Genomic DNA, 17,685 nt, shown 5'->3' on the forward strand with positions numbered 1-17,685 from the left:
TTAGATACTTCATAACCATTCATAAAATGCCTACCTTGTAGGTCTGGTTCTTTGTGAATTTTGCAACAAGGGGATGAAAGTATTCTGTCTACCAAAATGATGGTTAAATGTAGCTGAAATGTGGTTTTGAAGAAGCAAATTTGGAATCCCTCCACTGCTTAACTGAGTCTGGATACATACTACACTCACCACCTGAAAGCATTTCTCTCACACTTTGTTGTGGAAAATTTGACTAGTAGTAATTTTGATGTTCTCTATCAGCTCTACTAGTGACAGATGTCTACAAGTAATTATTTTACTTGCTGCATATTTAACCTAGTACCCACTTTTGCAAGACTACAATTCAAGTACTTCTCTTCTGCTATTGTTTGGAATCAGAATTAGACTTGATTAAATCCTAAGGAATTTGGGGCACCTTATAAAGATTACCTACATGATTTTATCCACTCAAGTATGGAGAGGGAAGTCCACTTGGAAGTGCCTTCAAGTTTAATTCACAAGGGTGCAACCATCCTAATGTGGTGGTGGCTGTGTGCCTTTAAGTCATTTCTGACTTACATTGACCCTAAGGCAACCCCATTATTAATGAGGTTTTCTTGGCAATATTTGTTCAAAGGACCTTTGCCATTGCCTTCCCCTGAGGCTGAGAGCATGTGCATCCTAATGACAGAATAACATCTTCCTTCTATCTCCTGGGATTAAGAATAATCAGAGGAGCCCCCTGCCCACATCAGTCACATTCCTAGCTGCAACTCTAGAGGGCAAGAGGTAAGCTCCAAGCCAAATATCCAAGGGACCACTATGTCAGAAGGATTTAAACACTGAGGGAAAGATTGTAGGAGGGGTGTGAGGGCATCATGCAAGGCTGCAGGGACACACGGGGACACTGAACGGTTGGCAGAAATCAATGAGAATCAAAACCCCTAGACAAAATGCTAGATGGGTCAAAGTCTGCAGTCTGGAATGAGAAGCATCCCAAGAGGGATCAGAATGAGAACACCTCATCTCAGTGAATTCCACCTAGAAAGGAATGTTGTGTCAAAGGGGCCATTTGTCTTGGTTTTGGGGAATGGAAAGTCTTGGAACTGCAAAGGGTTTCTTGTGCAACCCTTCTCAGGTGGAAAATGCACTACTGCTCAAACGTAGCAAGAGATTTACCACAAAGACTCAAAATTGACTTGAACAAAACTAGGAAAGTCCAAGTGAGATTATCAATTGAAAGCCAGTGCTGTGTCACTATAGAAGAAGAAGGTAAGAAGCTATGGGTTCCATTCAGGCCTTGTCACACTGCAAGAATCATATAAGCTGTTTTGTAGCATAAGTCTTGACATCAGTATCCTTGGAACACTTAAGCCTTCATAAATGCTTTTTCTCCAAGGCATGGAATGTCAGTCTCTAAAATAAAGAGAATGAGAGTGGGCAGTTTGCACTATACAAGATCACTGTACAGTCCCAGTGCTGAAGTGTAGCACTGGTTATTACATTAATAGCCATTATTACACTTCACCAGCATTGGTGCTAGGCAATCTGAACCATTACCTCTTTTGCCTTCTACAGATTAACACCTGGTTGTGGTATATTAGACACAGTCTAGAAATATTGTTCCTTTTACCCTCCCATTTCTTCATTTTACTTAATTGCCGCAACTCAGGCTAGCCCCCACTGACACAGCAAAATGATCTAGACTAGGGATGGTAATTTGACCTTTTGGACATAGCTACACTGCAAATCCCAGCAGCCAAAACCATGATAGCCAATGAGGAGACATGCTAGGAATTTGAATCCAACACACATGTACTTTGTCCATGCCTGCTTTAAAATGACACAAGGTATTTTGGCCTTTTCACCCATTTGCAAAAGCATATTTTTGGCTTTCCAACAGATCGTTTCTACAGGAATTTAGAGCAGATGACCTACCTTCCTGGCGAGCATTTCCTGGCTTAAAGAACCTTCTACATTAATGGACAAAGAGCCATCCATCATGTTAGCTGTATAGGTAGTAAATGTGTTGATTGCAGATGATGATAAAAGGCAGATAAGTCACTCCTCAGTCAATTACTTGCTTATTAGTAAAGTTGGAAGACAAGAGAAATTACCCTTTATCCAAGGAGGTAACTAAGCCAAACCTCATGCATAAAGGCTTGATCTTTTCAATTTCCAAAATAAAGGCTAAAATGAAATAATATTCTGGCATTATAATAGATTCCCATCCCAAACATTAATCAATGAAACTCAATTATGGATTGCTATTTTCTTTTTTCCTTGCAGGGAATTTTCCCTTATAGGTTTACATAGATAAACAATGGAATCATTGCCAACACATTTTCTCATCACATCAGATTTTTACTGAAGAAAAAAGGAAGCACACAATTTTATTTTCAAGGGCAGAAATGACACAAGTAGACCCCAAAAAGGACTGCTGGTTAATTTGAACAAAAGGGAGACAGAGCAGCTCAGAAAACTGTGACAGAATCATTAATACTTTTGATTCTGTCACTGGAAAAACACAAGAGGAATAGATCAGAAACCAAGAGGGTGAAGTTGTAGTTCACAACACTGAAAGCCCCCAGACAACACTCATCTCCTGGATAAAATTTTCAAAACTCACCCTACAGAGCAAGGAATGTCCTATACGGATGTTAGGAGCCAAAAGGCACGGCCTGTTAAGTTTGGTATTCAAGTACTGCACTACAGAAGTATTAGTGCAAATCTAGGAATGGAGAGATGAGTCGACAAAATATATCATCCCATTGTCCCAAACTGGTGAACCCCAGCAGTCATTAAAATAGCCCTTTGATTTCTTTCTGCGAGAAATGGATTTGAACATGGGATCGCAGCATGTTAGCTGTTTGCTTCATGCACAAGACAAAATACAGGAAAACTTGCCAGTTTGGACCAAGACCATCCATGAAACCCAAAAATGGAGCAGAGCTGTGTCTTTTGGAGCATAAAAAAGCACCCGATATAATGATGGAATACGAGACACCACAATCTTGCCACTAACAGTCCCATATGTTTCTTTGGGGTATGCATGTGTGTGCACAATCTGAGCATTTTTAAAATAGCGCTTTTTAAGACAAAAAGCCAAGCAGCTTGATGGCCCAGCCCATTCCTAGTTCAGGTGAACAGCAAACATTTTAAAAATATAGAATATATAATATAATTTTTATTATTATTCACCCGTTAACTCCAATATATGCCAATTGTGAGCTTGTTTTCAGCAGTTACATTCCCTTGATCATGTTTGTATGAGGGGTGAGGGAGGGGGGGAGAAGAGGCCAAGTGTTGACGCCAACACATTGGCGCACTCAGTGGCACGCGATACAATCAAGTGTCAATGGAGGTCCACGTGGCCAGTGCAATGGGCGCAAACTGCTCTGTGGGAGGGGCTCGCTTCCATGGAAATCGAAGCCACAAGGACTAGCCATCCCAGGCTGACCCAACTCTTCAGCAACTCTGCCTGTCTTCTCCAGAGACTCTTGATTACTGCAGCACCAGGCCAACCTAAGGGAAACAGCCAGGAAAAAGGGAAGGATTAGGAAAGATTTTTAAAAGCAGGAGTGGCAAAGTGTGGCCAGGACCACTTTTGTATCCCTGAGGGCCTCTAAGCATCAGAATGTTTTTGCTCCAAAATGCTCCTGCATGCCTCTAAGGTCCAAAACACACTGCAGAATTAGTCCAGTTTCAGGCTGCTTTAACTGCCCTGGCACAATGCTAGGGAATTCTAGGAACTGTAGTTTTGTGAGACATTTAACTTTCTCTGTCAGAGAGCTCTGGTGCCACAATAAACTACAGTTCCCAAGATTCCCTAGCATTTAGCCAGGGCAGTTAAAGCGGACTCACTGGATTATTTCTGCAGCCTGTTTTGGACCTAATATTTCTGGTCAGTCCCTGTTGTTAAAAAGGCTCTCTGGTGGGCTTGGGACTAAAGTGGCCCTGGAAGGTCCAAAAACATGTCCAAATATGTCCCCAAAATGTCCACCATGACCATTAAAGGTGTTTGAAGATTTGCAGCACTTTATTTTGCAAGGATTGGGCCCTCCAAGGTCTTCTACCCTTCCACCTAGCCTTCCACAGTTGTCCACCCTTGCTTATGAGCTTTGCCTTCAATGTCAGTGCACCAATAGCTAAATCAGTGAACCTTCATTCCACCCCTTACAGGCAGAATGCTCCAACAGTTAACAGCGTTGCAAACAGGCAAGAAGAGCATCCATCGACAGAGCCACAGTCCAATGTCATTTCATAATCCTATTTTAAGGCTTTCTCCCAGGGTGCTACTCTGAAAGTATCTGGGAAGAAATGTAAAGAAGTATAAATAATCCAATGCAATTGATACCCGGCAAGGGGAAGAAACCTTTCAGGTGAACATCTAAGCAAACTCAAAACTTTCTGAATTGTGGATAATTTCAGTTCTAGATGGCAACTAAAGTTTCAAGCCCTTCTAGCAGCAAGAGAAGATCTGAGGTAAAATCACAGCCAACCTCTGTCACTTGCTAAATGGAAGTACTCCTCAAAGGACTGTGTTCGCAGTCTGGGGGTGCTCCTTGATTCATCACTTCACATGACAAATCAGGTGAATGCGCCGGTCAGGAGTGCCTGTTATCAGCTTCGGCTGATTCGCCAGCTTTCCTGGAAGTCAGGGACCTTGAGACTGTAGTACATGCGCTGGTAACCTCACCCTTTGATTTCCGCAATGCACTCTACATGGGGTTACCCTCATGCTTGGTCCGGAAACTTCAATTAGTTCAGAACATGGCAGCCAGATTGGTCTCTGGTACATCCAGAAGAGACCATATAATACCGATCTTAAGATCACTCCACTGGCTGCCCATCAGTTTCCGGGCCCAGTACAAGGTGTTGGTAATCACCTTTAAAACCCTCAATGGCTTGGGTTCAACCTATCTTTGGGACTGCCTCCTTCCATATATATAATCCTCCCCATACACTTAGATCCTCGGGGACCTCCCAGAGGATCTTCTCAGCTGTTGCTCCCAGACTGTGGAATGGCCTGCCGGACAAGATCCGTCACATTACCACTCTAAATAGCTTTAAAAAAGCTCTAAAGACGGATCTCATCCGGCAGGCCTTTCCTGAATAGTTCTCCGGCTAACAGAAGGAAAATCTAATTGCTGATCTCTGGCTTCACCACAGCTATAGTATTGTTTTTAAATATGTTTTATATTTAAATTCTACATTGTTTAATTGTATTTTAAGGGGGGGGGGGTTGAGGGTTTGGTCTGTATATTTTAATCTTGTAAGCTGCCTCAATTGCATTTTGTAGAGAGGCGGGATATTAATAATAATAATAATAGAGAGAGGTGGGATATAATTAATAATAATAATAATAATAATAATAATAATAATAATATAAAAATAAAAGTGTAGTGCGGTAATCTAGATACATTAGTAGCCCATGACATTTTGTAGAGTATCGTAAGGCATGTTGTTGTTATTATTATTATTATTATTATTATTAAACATGCCTTACGATACTCTACAAAATGTCATGGGCTACTAATGTATCTAGATTACCGCACTACACTTTTATAGTGCTGCTATTCTACTTTAACTGCTCTGGTTTCTTCCTGTTGCATTAGGGTGGGGCATTTAGAATTCTCAGCCAGAGAGCTCTTAGGCTTCACTGAACTGCAAACCCCAAAATGCAACAGGAGGCAGACAGAGCAGTTATAGTGGAATAGCAGCACTATAAGGGTGTAGTGTAGTAATGTGACCAATTTTGAGATCCCTATATTTTTATTAGAATATGGGCTGTAAAAGGAAGATTGAGGACTCCTAAATCATTCTAGGGACAGCCTCCAGAAGACTCCATCTCAGTCATGAAGTTCACTGCATAGCCTGAGACATATCAGTATCTCTCAGTTTTTATTTCTTCTAGTAAAAACTATGCAGTGGTTTATAGAAGAAATGTTACAAAAGCAAACATAAAAAAACTAAACTGAAATGCCATCCAGATAGGTTTGTTTCTAATGTGTTTTGCCAAGTCCAGGTTTTTTTTAAAAACAAAGACTAGAAACTTGGATATGTTCTTTCTGTTTGGTACTGTCTTGCGTGTGCGCTGTGTGCCTTCAAGTTGTTTCTGACTTATGGTGATCCTTAAGGCAAACCTATCATGGAGATTTCTGGGCAAGATCTGTTCAGAGGAGATTTGCCACTGCCTTCTCCTGAGGCTGACAGCATGTGACTTGCCTAAGATCACCCAGTGGGTTTCATGGCCAAGCTGAGAATTGAACTCTGGTCTCCAGAGTCGTGCTCCAACACTCAAACCATTACATCACACTGGCGCTCTTAGTTTCTGTCTAAACAAAAAGCAGAATTCTTCAGAATTACATTGCAACTGCCAGGATTCTCCATCAGAAAGCATATCCATGTCTTTGTGCCTCATGCTGCACTGCAGTTTGAAAGATGTGCTGCATTCTCACAGCCAAGTGCTTTGAAGAGGCTGTACAATAGTGACCACTTACTTTCTCTGGTCCCATGCTGGGGCATTTCCAATTGTAGAGATAATATTGCAAGTTTCCATCTCCAATCCCAAACTTCAGTTTCTCTAGGAAGGTTTTATTCTCCATGAGATCCAGGGCATTGAAAACATCAAAGCCCTTCTACTCAAGAGGGTAAACAACAACAACAACAACAACAAAAGATTTCAGGTTAATTTGTATACTTTGTAGTACTTAAAAAGAAGAAACATGCATTAGAAAATTGTTTTTACTTCTCACCTCACCCAAAACTCAGATATTCTGAATTTTTACCTGCATTGTATTTACAATTCTCCCCCTATATGGTTGAGGCCACATTTAACTGGCTTTGATGCCTAAGGAGACTTCACTTTTCCAAATTATACACAAAATGAAGATGAATATATAATAAAAACAAGACAGCAGCTCACCATCTTGGCCAGTATAAGGGCATCATTCATAAGGTCAAGAAGTGGTGTCTTGGTGTGGACGTTGTAGAAGGAGTAGGCTGCTTTCAAGCTCTTGTGGGTCGGATGATTCATAATTGTGGAAGGCAGGGTATAAAAACTCAGGAAGTCTGTCACCTCCCCATCAGCATTCTGAAGAAAGCAATGAGACCGTTTAGAACTAAATCCCCTTCACTTCAGACCCAGGAAGTTTGTGAATGTTCAACCACAAGGAAAGCAGTGTTGATGTTAGCAACTTCTTTCACTTTTGTGCTTCCTCACTCAGTAACTCAGGTCTGAATGGTCCATCTTACCTCTCTACAGCTGTAATATACCTCTGGTCTAGCAAAATGAAATAGGAATCAGGTGGTATGAACTCTGCATTCTTTATCACTTCGGACTGTAAGCTGGAAAATACCTACTACTGTTGAACATCCCCTTGTATGCAGAAAACTTTGCACAAGGAATGGACGAAGGTTACATTTGCCCCAAGTAAACACTCAAAAATGCCATCTGTGCCACAATGGCGGTCTCAAGCTGTAAAGTCCCTTCTACCAGCCAAGAACTCTGTCAGTGCTGCATGTTTAGGCCCATTTCCCTTAAATACAGAGCATGAGTACACTAATGCATGACAACAATGGCGTTTCTGGATGTTCTAAATTATATTGCAAACATTTTACTCATATGGTCTTCAGCCAAAAAGGCTCCAAGAACTGCTTAAAATGATTAGTCAGTTCCTGTACTCAGGCTTACAATATAAATAAGCAGTGCACACATGGAGAGGGGCAGGGCAGTGGAGAAGATGATGAAGTCCAACCTATGCTGGCTGCTCTTACCAACAGAGGCTAGAGCAATGGTACAGTAGTTGGAACATGTAGGCATAGCCTTTAAGAAATTTTCAGAATGGTTTTTAAATCTGCACATGAAGTGTAGGATTCTCTTTACCTAAAAATATACATTGAAGACTCCCCTATGCTTCACAGTAAATTAGACACCTGAATTGTATGTATGTTTAGAAATATATACTGAAGAAGTTTGTGTTAGGTGGTAAATTAGAAAACAAGGAGAATTTGCAGTTTGAATGCAGAACATCTTATATACACCTGTTTATCTTATGTATTTATATTATTTATTTTACTTGTGCCTTTCAACAGGATGGGAGACAGTCTCTACAAAACACTGATAGCCACTCTCCCTGGCCTCCATTCTAAAAGCAGAGCTCAGCAATGCTCCTTTTTTGCTACAACAGCCTGGGAAATGTAGTTCAAAAGTTCATTTTCCCACACTTTGTGACTGAAACTGACTGCGGATAACAGGGAATTGCCTTACCTCCACCACAAATGTGTCAATGATGCTGGGCTGGGGCAAAAACCAGTGCTCCACTTCATCCAGATTCATGACAGGAGTCAAGTGGAATTGCTTCAAATACTCATCCAAAAGTCTGTGCACAGCAGGGATGTCTTTGTACTCCATTGGTCTCAGCCCTGGGGTCTTTGGAGTCTGGGGAAGAGAGAATATTTGTTTGCACAGAAACTTTTTGGTATCAAAAATCCTCCTTTGTAGTGAAGAAATGAGCTCAACAGACCAGTCATTTTCATACTGTATTTCGAGCACTCTTGAGGAAATGTTCAGCAATACATTGCATGTTTTGCATGCAAGCAGTACCAGGTTCTATCCCTGAATCTCCAAGCAGGGCCAAAAATAGCACCCTGGAAAGCTGCTGCTTGATACTGAGCTAGATGGCCCAGTGGTCTGTATCAACTGCATGTTCCTTGAAGAGATCAAGTTTTAAAACCCACAAAAAGCAAGGCCACAAATAACACGAACAAACTATGCTGTTCGTCTAATAGTTTGTGCACAGTTTTTGGTGTCTGGTGGCATTTTAATTCCTTTTTTGCAATTTAGCACTGAGGAGCACCTGCCCTGTTCAGCAGCAGGGGGGAAAAATCCAATCAAAGATTGCATAGACCTGGTCTCTTGCTCCCCCTGCTGTGGCAATTGAGCAACTAAATTCATGTGAGTTCAATGCCATGAACTACCTGCAAGTCCACAAAAGAAGGGAACTACATGGATGTGTCTTCTGAAAATCTGCTCCCATAAGTGGGAACAGTTCTCCTTTAGAGAAATGTGTCCTCGTGACAGCTAAGGATGAAAAGAAGGTCCCATTTCAATGGAATTCCAAGCTCAGAAGGAAAGCTGCTTAGTAAGAAATGGTTTTGATGACAAATTTGATGGGCATATGACTTCAGAGTTGGACTATGACTCTGGAAACCAGTTTGATTCCTATGAAACCCACTGGGTGACCTTGGGCAAGTCACATGCTCTCAGCCTCAGGGGAAGGCAATAACAAATATCCTCTGAACAAATTTTTCCAAGAAAATCCCATGACAGGCCCTAGGGTCACTTTAAGTCGGTACACAATACATTTAATGCATTTAAGGGTATTTGCTCTCCTTCAGCCACTAGTGATTATAACTGTGTATCTCTCACTGGCAAAGACGACTAAGGGAACCCTGCCACAAAGTGGGATGTTTATCCAGAGCTATCAGTGCCCCACCGATGCTTTTTCTTTTCTTTTCAAAGTTCAGGAACATAACCTATTTGGACCCCAGTTTCCAGAATCTCTCAGCCATTGGACGTCTGACTACTGCTGTGCTTCAGATTTGTGGATAATCTTCAAAAAGCTGTGTCTCAATTCTCTATGCTAGTGCATGACATGCTTACCATAGAGTTATCACTTTCATTTTTGTGCTACACAACAACAGCTGCTATTTTTTTTTTATACTGCTATTCCAAAAATCATAGCGGTGAACAGCAAGTAAGCTAATTTGCCCCCAACAGTCTGGGTACTCATTTTAGTGACCTCAGAAGGATGCAAGTCTGAGTCGAGCTTGGGCCCTTTTGCTGGTCTTGAACTCACAACCTTGTGGTTTTGAGTGAATGGCTGCAGTACAGGCATTTAACCACTGCGCCACCAGGGCTCCTATTATTATTATTATTATTATTATTATTATTATTATTAACCTTTATTTATGAAGCGCTGTAAATTTACACAGCGCTGTACATACAATCTTTTTAGTTAGACAGTTCCCTGCCCTCGGGCTTACAATCTAAAAAGACATGACACAGAAGGAGAAGAGAGTGGTGGAGGGAAAGGGTAAGAGGTCCAGCAGTTCCTCTCTACCTCCAAGGCCTGGACCAAGGCAGATGGACTGGAGGGAGGGCTTGGGTTCTTAATGGATGGTTAACCATTTTCCAGGGAAAATACATACTCTCAAGTAGGATAATGCATATACAGTACATAGCAATACAGGAAATGGTTTGATAAACAGACAACAAAAGAACACCAAATAGCAAGCGACAATTATGCAATGCCTGGGAAGGCTACTCTGAACAGGATGGTTTGATATTCAGTGTCGTGCATGCCCAACTACTTTATGGATTAGAGGGAATTTCTTGATTTCAACTTGGTAAAGCAATGTCTACAGATATGGGGGAAATGACCCAATCAACACAGAAAGCTTACATAGGGATGGCAGCCCTATGCATGTATGCTAGCTAGAGCTAAGCTTGATGCACAGATCTTCTGCTAGCTCACAAATCAAACTTTAATGTACCTGCTCCCCACCCTTGAGATATCTATGTGACTTCTTGCAAATACACTTGGGAAAATTCCTTCAAAATGGCAGTCAGCCCCCTGACAAAGAATTATCTCTGGTGTTTCTAAAGAAGTGGAATGGTACTGGGGTGAGGGCAAAATAGATTATGTCGCTGCATTGAGGAAATAACACAAGGAAGAACCTATGCCAAAATGGAGTGGGCAACCTTTTCTAATTCCAAAAGGTATAGCTTAAGCATCAAAATACAGCCCACAAAGCATCTCACAGTAATAGCAAAGATGGCTTTGTTTTCAAGTGAGGCTTTTTACTTAAAATATGTTGCATGGAATATATTTCTAGTTAGGAGAAACAATCTGGAACTCAATATTCCCCAAGACCTCTTGCTTCGTTTGCTTTAGGGAGGGGTGTAAGGTATAACAATTTACAATTCCTGGTTGAAAGATTTTTACATAATGGACCCTTTTAGGGTCCAAACCTGCCCATCACAAACCTCTGGAAGCCGATAGAGTTTCATGGTGCGTTGCATAGTCATGTTCCTGCTCAGGTGAGAAAACTTTACTTCTATCAGCTTGCGTGGATTCAGGGACCGATGCCAGTACCTGACAAAAAGAGGGGCCTTTCAAGTTATTAATCTCATTCACACCCCATCCTTTCTCCATGGAGGCCTTAGGAACTGAATCCAGTTGTCAAGGCCTAACCCAGTATTTTCAAAATTGAAAGTAAGCTTATTCTTCTACTCAAAATGATATATATAGTTTTACACAATCAAACCCAGAATTATGGGCAGGCATTCTCTTTGCAATTACAGGATAGCTGCTTAATTCATTTTTCATTCAGTATCCCGTATTCCCCTTTATCTAGTCATTCAGGGGTTCGGAGATGCTTTATGGACAATGGTAATACTTCTGGGATTTCTCCAGTCCTCAGCTGCAGGATGAGCAGCTTCATGCAATTCTGCTGCATCCTTCTTCAGAATGTCTCTCTGTCAGTATCAACAGATGGATGAGGGAGTGAAAGCTGCATGGCCTGTTCCACTGTGCAAGACATGCTTAAATATCCAATAACAATGTACAGTGGTACCTTGTACATTGGGGTTTGGTTCCAGACCCCCCCAGTGGGTAGTAAAACTATGTCCCTTATAAAAATGGCAAAAACCAAGGCTTGCTTTTTTTTTCTGAGTCTTTTCAAGCAGTGGATGGTTGAATCCATAGATATGGAGAGTCGACTCTACTTAAACCGAGGTGGGGTAGGAACCATGAAGTCCAACAGATATAAGTCCCAGCAGCCTTTGGCAGCATAGCCAATGGTAAAATATGCTTGGAGTTCGAGATCAACAATATGTGGAAGGCCACAATTCCAACCTCAGATTAAGCTTTTTATGATCTTGCTCCCTCCAAGTATCCTCCAATCAAAGGCTCTAACTTTTTCTGACAAGTAGCAAAGGTGGCTGGGTAACTCACCAGGCCAGGTACCAACAGTTTCTATTTCCAATCTCAAAAACCTATGAAAAATGGTCTACCACACCAATTTGCTTCTAAGTTTTTAGGGGTTGGTTAATTCCATAAAATGTTCTCTCTCAGTGATTCCCATCTCAGATTTTGTGACTTGCCTTTTGTTTATTATTATTAGGCTTCTTACAACAGGTATTACAGCTGTAACTCAATAGAGGGAGACTTTCTATTTACAGGAGCACTGAACAGGTGTGTTTTGTAAAAACAAAACAAAATGTTATCCGAGAGCATGTATTAGTAAAAGAAGGGAGCCAACAGGTAGCCATCTGTAAGAAGTTGAAAAGTAAATTCAAGTAGCAACACTTACCTGCAGGTTCCAACAGGTTTTGGCAGCACTACCCCAGCAGTGTACACAGCTTGGAAAATTCCCTCCAAGTGGACCCGTCGGGTGATTTCTCGAATCAGAACAGGGGCCACACGCTTGGAACGCAGTTTTTTGTGCACACAGAGAAAGTTTATTTCTACCATCTTCTTCTCCCTTTAGAGAAAGGGAGGAAGAATGGTGAACGCAGCTTGTCAGTCACATTTTAAAAAGTAATCTGGAGGAGAACATGGAAGATACCTGACCAAGAAGCCTTGTTTACATAACTTTCTTTTGTCTGTATAGTATCTTCTTCCCTAGTCTGGAGCTAAAAATGCCTTCCCTCTTCTATATTACACAACACTTAAGTTATCCTCAACCCCAAGATGTTTCAGGGTACATGCACTCACTCTTTATATTTAAATAAAGATTATACTAGTGAGAAAGGTCTCATTTCTGTAGCAACAAAGTCAAACTGGGAATCTAATCTATGAATGTGCTCATATATAGCTTTACAGAGCTGTGGTAGATGTTTCGAACTAAATAATTTCTAAACTTAGAGATATTATGGCTAGGGCCTGTCTTAAAGTCCAGTCCACTTGTTTCTATTTAGCAAGTACTCTGCACATGATTTGAAATACTTTGCTTATCAGAAATGTTATACACAATGAAGAATGGTTTAGGTTCTGAGCTCTACCTCCAAATTATAACTAAATTCTAACTGACAAAAACAAAAACAAACACACAAAAACAACCCTAGATTTGACTTACATATCATATATGTGGATAGTAGCTGGAATAGCACTGATGAAGCCAACCAACTTTTTGCTTGTGATGACCCTCACACCACAGTGCCACTGGGGAAGCCAGCCTGGGGGACGCAAAGCCCTAGAGAGAAGACATGATTTTGTTAGAATGTTTTGTTTCAGGAGTCCCTATGATGCCAGCAATGAAACACAGGTCATTCAAAACAACTACATATTGTCTGGCTGAAAGAAACAGAAGTGAACATAAAGCTTTTACACTTATCTTTGAACGTTTGAATGCCTGCCTTTGAATGCTGCTTCCTGTGTTGAGCCAGGATGAACTTGTTCATGGTAAATACTACTACACTTGATCTTAGCCAAAAGGCCGAGAAACATTTAAACATTTTATTGTTATCGCCCACTGTTTTAGCTAGTTTTATTTTAGACTATTTTATTTTGTATCCCATTTTCTTAAATTTGCTTTTATTTAGTCTGTATTTGTTTTAACCCCTTATACGAGTTTTAAGTGTGATCCAGTTCTATCTAAATATGTATGTGGATATTTTGATATTTTTTATCTTGTATTTTATATATTGTATTTTGTAACTGTATTTTGTATTCCATTGATATAGTCAGCTGACTAATCAATAAATTTGTTGTTTAGTGATGGTAAATAGTATTGTGACTGGTGAGCCAGGAGCCCTCACATCCTATTCACTCTCACATTGCTAAGCTTCAGGAAGACAGACAGGGAGATGGGTCTTTACTACAGGAAATGAAGAAGCATGATCACTTTGTTTTGATAGAGTGTATCCCTTCCTGTCCCCTGTTAAAATGTCCCTAGCATTAGGAAATAACAGTTTAGTGAGGGGGCACCAATAACCCAAAGTTAAGTACCATATATACTTATGTACAGGTTGACCTCAAGTACAAGTTGAGGGCAGCTTTTGGGGGCCAAAATTGTGGATTTTTATATGATCCGTGGATAAGTCGAGGCATGTAACCGAGGTTGTAAAGGATGTCCTGCTCACTCTCCCTGCCCAGCCTGGCTGCCTTCTTTAGAGGCAGCTCAGCTGGGAAGACACTTGGGGAGGGAATGCTCCCACTACCTGCATCTTCCCAGCCTGGCTTCCCCCTTCGGAGTTATCAGAGAAATCTGGGTGTGAAATTGACAAAAATATTTGAGAGTACTGTATATACTCATGTATAAATCTAGATATTTAGGTCAAACAAATGACTCCAAAAAAACATGAGTCGATTTATCCACGGGTCAATGTAAGTACTGTATCTTAACTCTTATTTAAAAGAAGGAACATCCTCTAGTAAAAAGCAAGAGTATAATCTGTCCCGGAAGCACTGGCCCCCTCTACTCTCTCATCCATCCAGCCTTAAGGGTAAGCACAAACAGTAACATCTGCTGGAATTTTTAAGTTCTTTGACATAGTTTTGCTTTGCTTCATCCTTTAGATCCTTTGCTATATGCCCCTAAATTTTACCCTCGACTTATCCAAGGGTCATAGCAAAATTCATAATTTTGGCCCTAAAACTTGCTCTCAACTTATACATGAGGTCGACTCATAGTTGAGTATATACGGCAAATGCTTTGAATAAGAATTCTGATTTATTTCAAGACAATTATGTGAAAATTTGGAAGTAAATTGTGTGACCTACAGAAAAAGACAAAACTGAAATTATAACTGTTGGATAGAATTTCAATAATTAAAATGACTGAGGCCCCGAATAGACTGGCCAAAATAAAGCCACTTTGGATCACTTTGGAGGTATGCTTTTAAAAGACACACGCATCTTATGAGGCTGGAAGCCATGTCAAAGTTACGCTCCAGTCCTTAGGACTGGAGCATGACTTTGGCATGGCTTCTAGCCTCTTATGACACAAGCATCATTTAAATAGCATACCTTCAAAGTGACCCGAAGCAGCTTTATTTCGGCCTGTCTGTTCGGGCCCTTACTCTCTTTCCTAAACTGTTGTTTTTGTTTCAAACTTTGCCTATTTTGACAAATGATGTATCATTTAAACAATGGCAGAAATATATTTCTGTTTTTATCTGGCAAGACAAAAAACCAAGAGTGAAATTTAAAATACTGCAAGATGCTGTACAAAGAGGAGGTTTAGGTTTCCCAGATTTAAGGTCATATTATCATGCTTGTTGTTCTGAATAGTTGAAAGATTGGCTTAAATTGAAAAATGAAAGACTGTTGCAAATGAAGGGCTTTGAGAGCTGGCTGGCATAGCTTTCTCTCGCATGATAAATCTGAAGTAGATACTGAATTCAATAATCATTACGAGAGGAGATAATTGTTGAGGATGTATAATACATATAAAATAAGATTTTATTCTAAATTGCATCTTTGGAGTTCATGACATGAAGCATTGTTTAGGAAAGAGATTTTGGGGATATAAATTGGTGATTTATAAGTAGTTAACAATAGTGAAAAATGGGCAATATAGAATGAAATGTAGAGAGGAACAGGAAACAGAAGGATTTACATCTCACTGTTTTTTTATAGACAACATGTTGAGCGATTTAAGATGGATAAAAAACTATGATTTTGAATTGATGGAATCAGAATTTGAAACAACTTTGTTCAGACGATCACTTCATTGCAAAAATGTATAAAATATTGTTAAGAACAGAAATGAAAGATGAACAAGTGAAAGAATGGATGATAAAAAGGGCACAAAATATTGGTACTAAAATACATTTAAAACAGTGGGAAAAAGTTTAGAAAAATCCTTAAAATTTACTTTGAGTAATGATTTCAAGTAATTTTTAAATAAAATGATGCACAGGTGGTATCTAGTACTGAAAAGATTTTGAACAATGTACAAAATGTTACTAACATTGTTGGAAGTGTGATTAAAAGGTTGGGACATTTTACGATAGCTGTGAGATAAAGCTCAGAAAATTTGTACTCAGGTTGCTGGAGGACATATTAAAAATAAAGTTCCACAAGAGACTTTAATTTTACTTGCTGAGAGTGGTGGAAGTATCTTCTTCTTCTTCTTGGCTTTACTTCGTGAGCGAAGATTCAGGAAGGATTCATCCGTGCTTTCTACAAGCATGTTGATGACGTTGGATGTGTCCTTCGAGCCTGTGCAATGGATTTTTCTGGTGGAGCACAGCGTGCATAGAACTGGCCTCACCCTTTAAACCAGAGGTTCGACTGCTGAGGCCTTGACAAGCATGGACGGTGGCAGCGAGGTCCTCGGGTCGTAGGTTTGATTAGAGTTTCCTTCTCTTAGATGGTTGACCTTACAGGGTTAGACAAGCACCATCTGCCCGGGTTTGGGATTAGAGTTTTCCTTCTCCTAGGATGGTTGCCATAAGGCTAGAGAGCCCATCCTGCCCTTTGGCGCTCTTGGTCAGACACTTCGGTTGTGACCTGTCTGGCATGGGAGGCCCTACCGGTGGCTATTATACCACCGCCAGCATAGCTCACAACTTAATTAGGGTACGTAGGTAGAAGTACAGACTGAAAGCAAATATGGAAGAATTCTACAATATATGATTACAGCAGTGAGAACTGTGTATGCCGAAAGATGGAGAGAAGCTGTTATTCCAACACAAGATTGGTTGGTGAAGCTATATGAGTTTGTTGAAATGGACAAATTGACAAAGTTAATAAAAGAAAAGTCTTTGATTAATTTTAAGAAAGATTAGAACATGTTTATAATTTTTGAGACTACAATGGGCAAATTTATCAGTTATGGGCTTTACAGGATAAAACAGTTAAGAGTATAGTAGAAGCGTAACTTGGATATGATTAAAATAGTTTGTGTTAAAGGTTTTCAGCTAGGGAAAGGTTGTATACATAATGATTATTTTGTGTGTGTACAGTGGGTCCTTGTATCCACTGTGGTTTGGTTCCAGGATCCTCCGTGGATAACAAAATCCGTGGATCCTCAAGTCTCATTAAAAACAATTGCATAGCAAAATGGTGTCCCTTATATAAAATGGAAAATCAAGGTTTGCTATTTGGAATTTACACTTTTTTCAGCAGTGGATGCTTGAATCCGTGAATAAAAAAACCATGGATAAGGAGGGCAGACTTTATTTTATGTTGGGGGATTATATTTCTTTTATGTAACTTGTTTTTTATGTTATTTTATGTATTCAAATTTGTGTTTAATAAAAATAAATAAGGAAGGAAAACTGGATTGAGACCACTGCAGAGATATTCAGCAATAAATATAACTCACCATAGCAGGAACTCTGGTGAGTAATCAAACCGGAACATGTTGTCATCATCTTCCACGTAGTTCTCATTCAGGAGAGTGTACAGCTCTTTGAGCTAAAGAAGCCATAAGAGAGAAGCATAATCTGCTTAATGAAGCAAATCTGTCACTCTTTAAGAGAATAGCATTATACAACAGGATACGTGTTGCAAGAATTACTACAAACCAGCACACTAAGCTTGTTTTAGAAGAGACCCAAGTTCAGTTCCTATCTATAGACCTTTTGCAAATCACTGTTCTCTCTGTCTTGGTTCCTTATCTGGGAATCAAGAACTATAATACCCTAACTTAGAGGGTTGTTTCGAGCACTGACATATTCAAGACGGT

General features: G+C 40.1%; 1 protein-coding gene across 1 annotated transcript in view; it reads right to left on the reverse strand.

Annotated features, from left to right (window-relative positions):
* Window positions 1–3,146: 3,146 nt before the first annotated feature.
* Window positions 3,147–17,685, reverse strand: part of NMT1 (N-myristoyltransferase 1) — a 32,001-nt gene continuing 17,462 nt past the window's right edge. Inside the window, exons 5-12 of the mRNA XM_089532036.1 lie at window positions 17,323–17,414; window positions 13,126–13,242; window positions 12,361–12,531; window positions 11,033–11,141; window positions 8,252–8,422; window positions 6,908–7,075; window positions 6,483–6,620; window positions 3,147–3,504 (exon numbers count right to left, since the gene is read on the reverse strand). Coding sequence (XP_089388162.1) covers window positions 3,484–3,504; window positions 6,483–6,620; window positions 6,908–7,075; window positions 8,252–8,422; window positions 11,033–11,141; window positions 12,361–12,531; window positions 13,126–13,242; window positions 17,323–17,414 — 987 coding nt within the window. The 3' untranslated portion in view covers window positions 3,147–3,483. The remainder of the gene's footprint in view (window positions 3,505–6,482; window positions 6,621–6,907; window positions 7,076–8,251; window positions 8,423–11,032; window positions 11,142–12,360; window positions 12,532–13,125; window positions 13,243–17,322; window positions 17,415–17,685) is intronic.

This window comes from Sceloporus occidentalis, unplaced genomic scaffold, assembly GCF_023333645.1.
Source record: "Sceloporus occidentalis isolate IW3139 unplaced genomic scaffold, rSceOcc1.0.p SCAF_7, whole genome shotgun sequence".
Classification (NCBI taxonomy): Eukaryota; Metazoa; Chordata; class Lepidosauria; order Squamata; family Phrynosomatidae; genus Sceloporus; species Sceloporus occidentalis.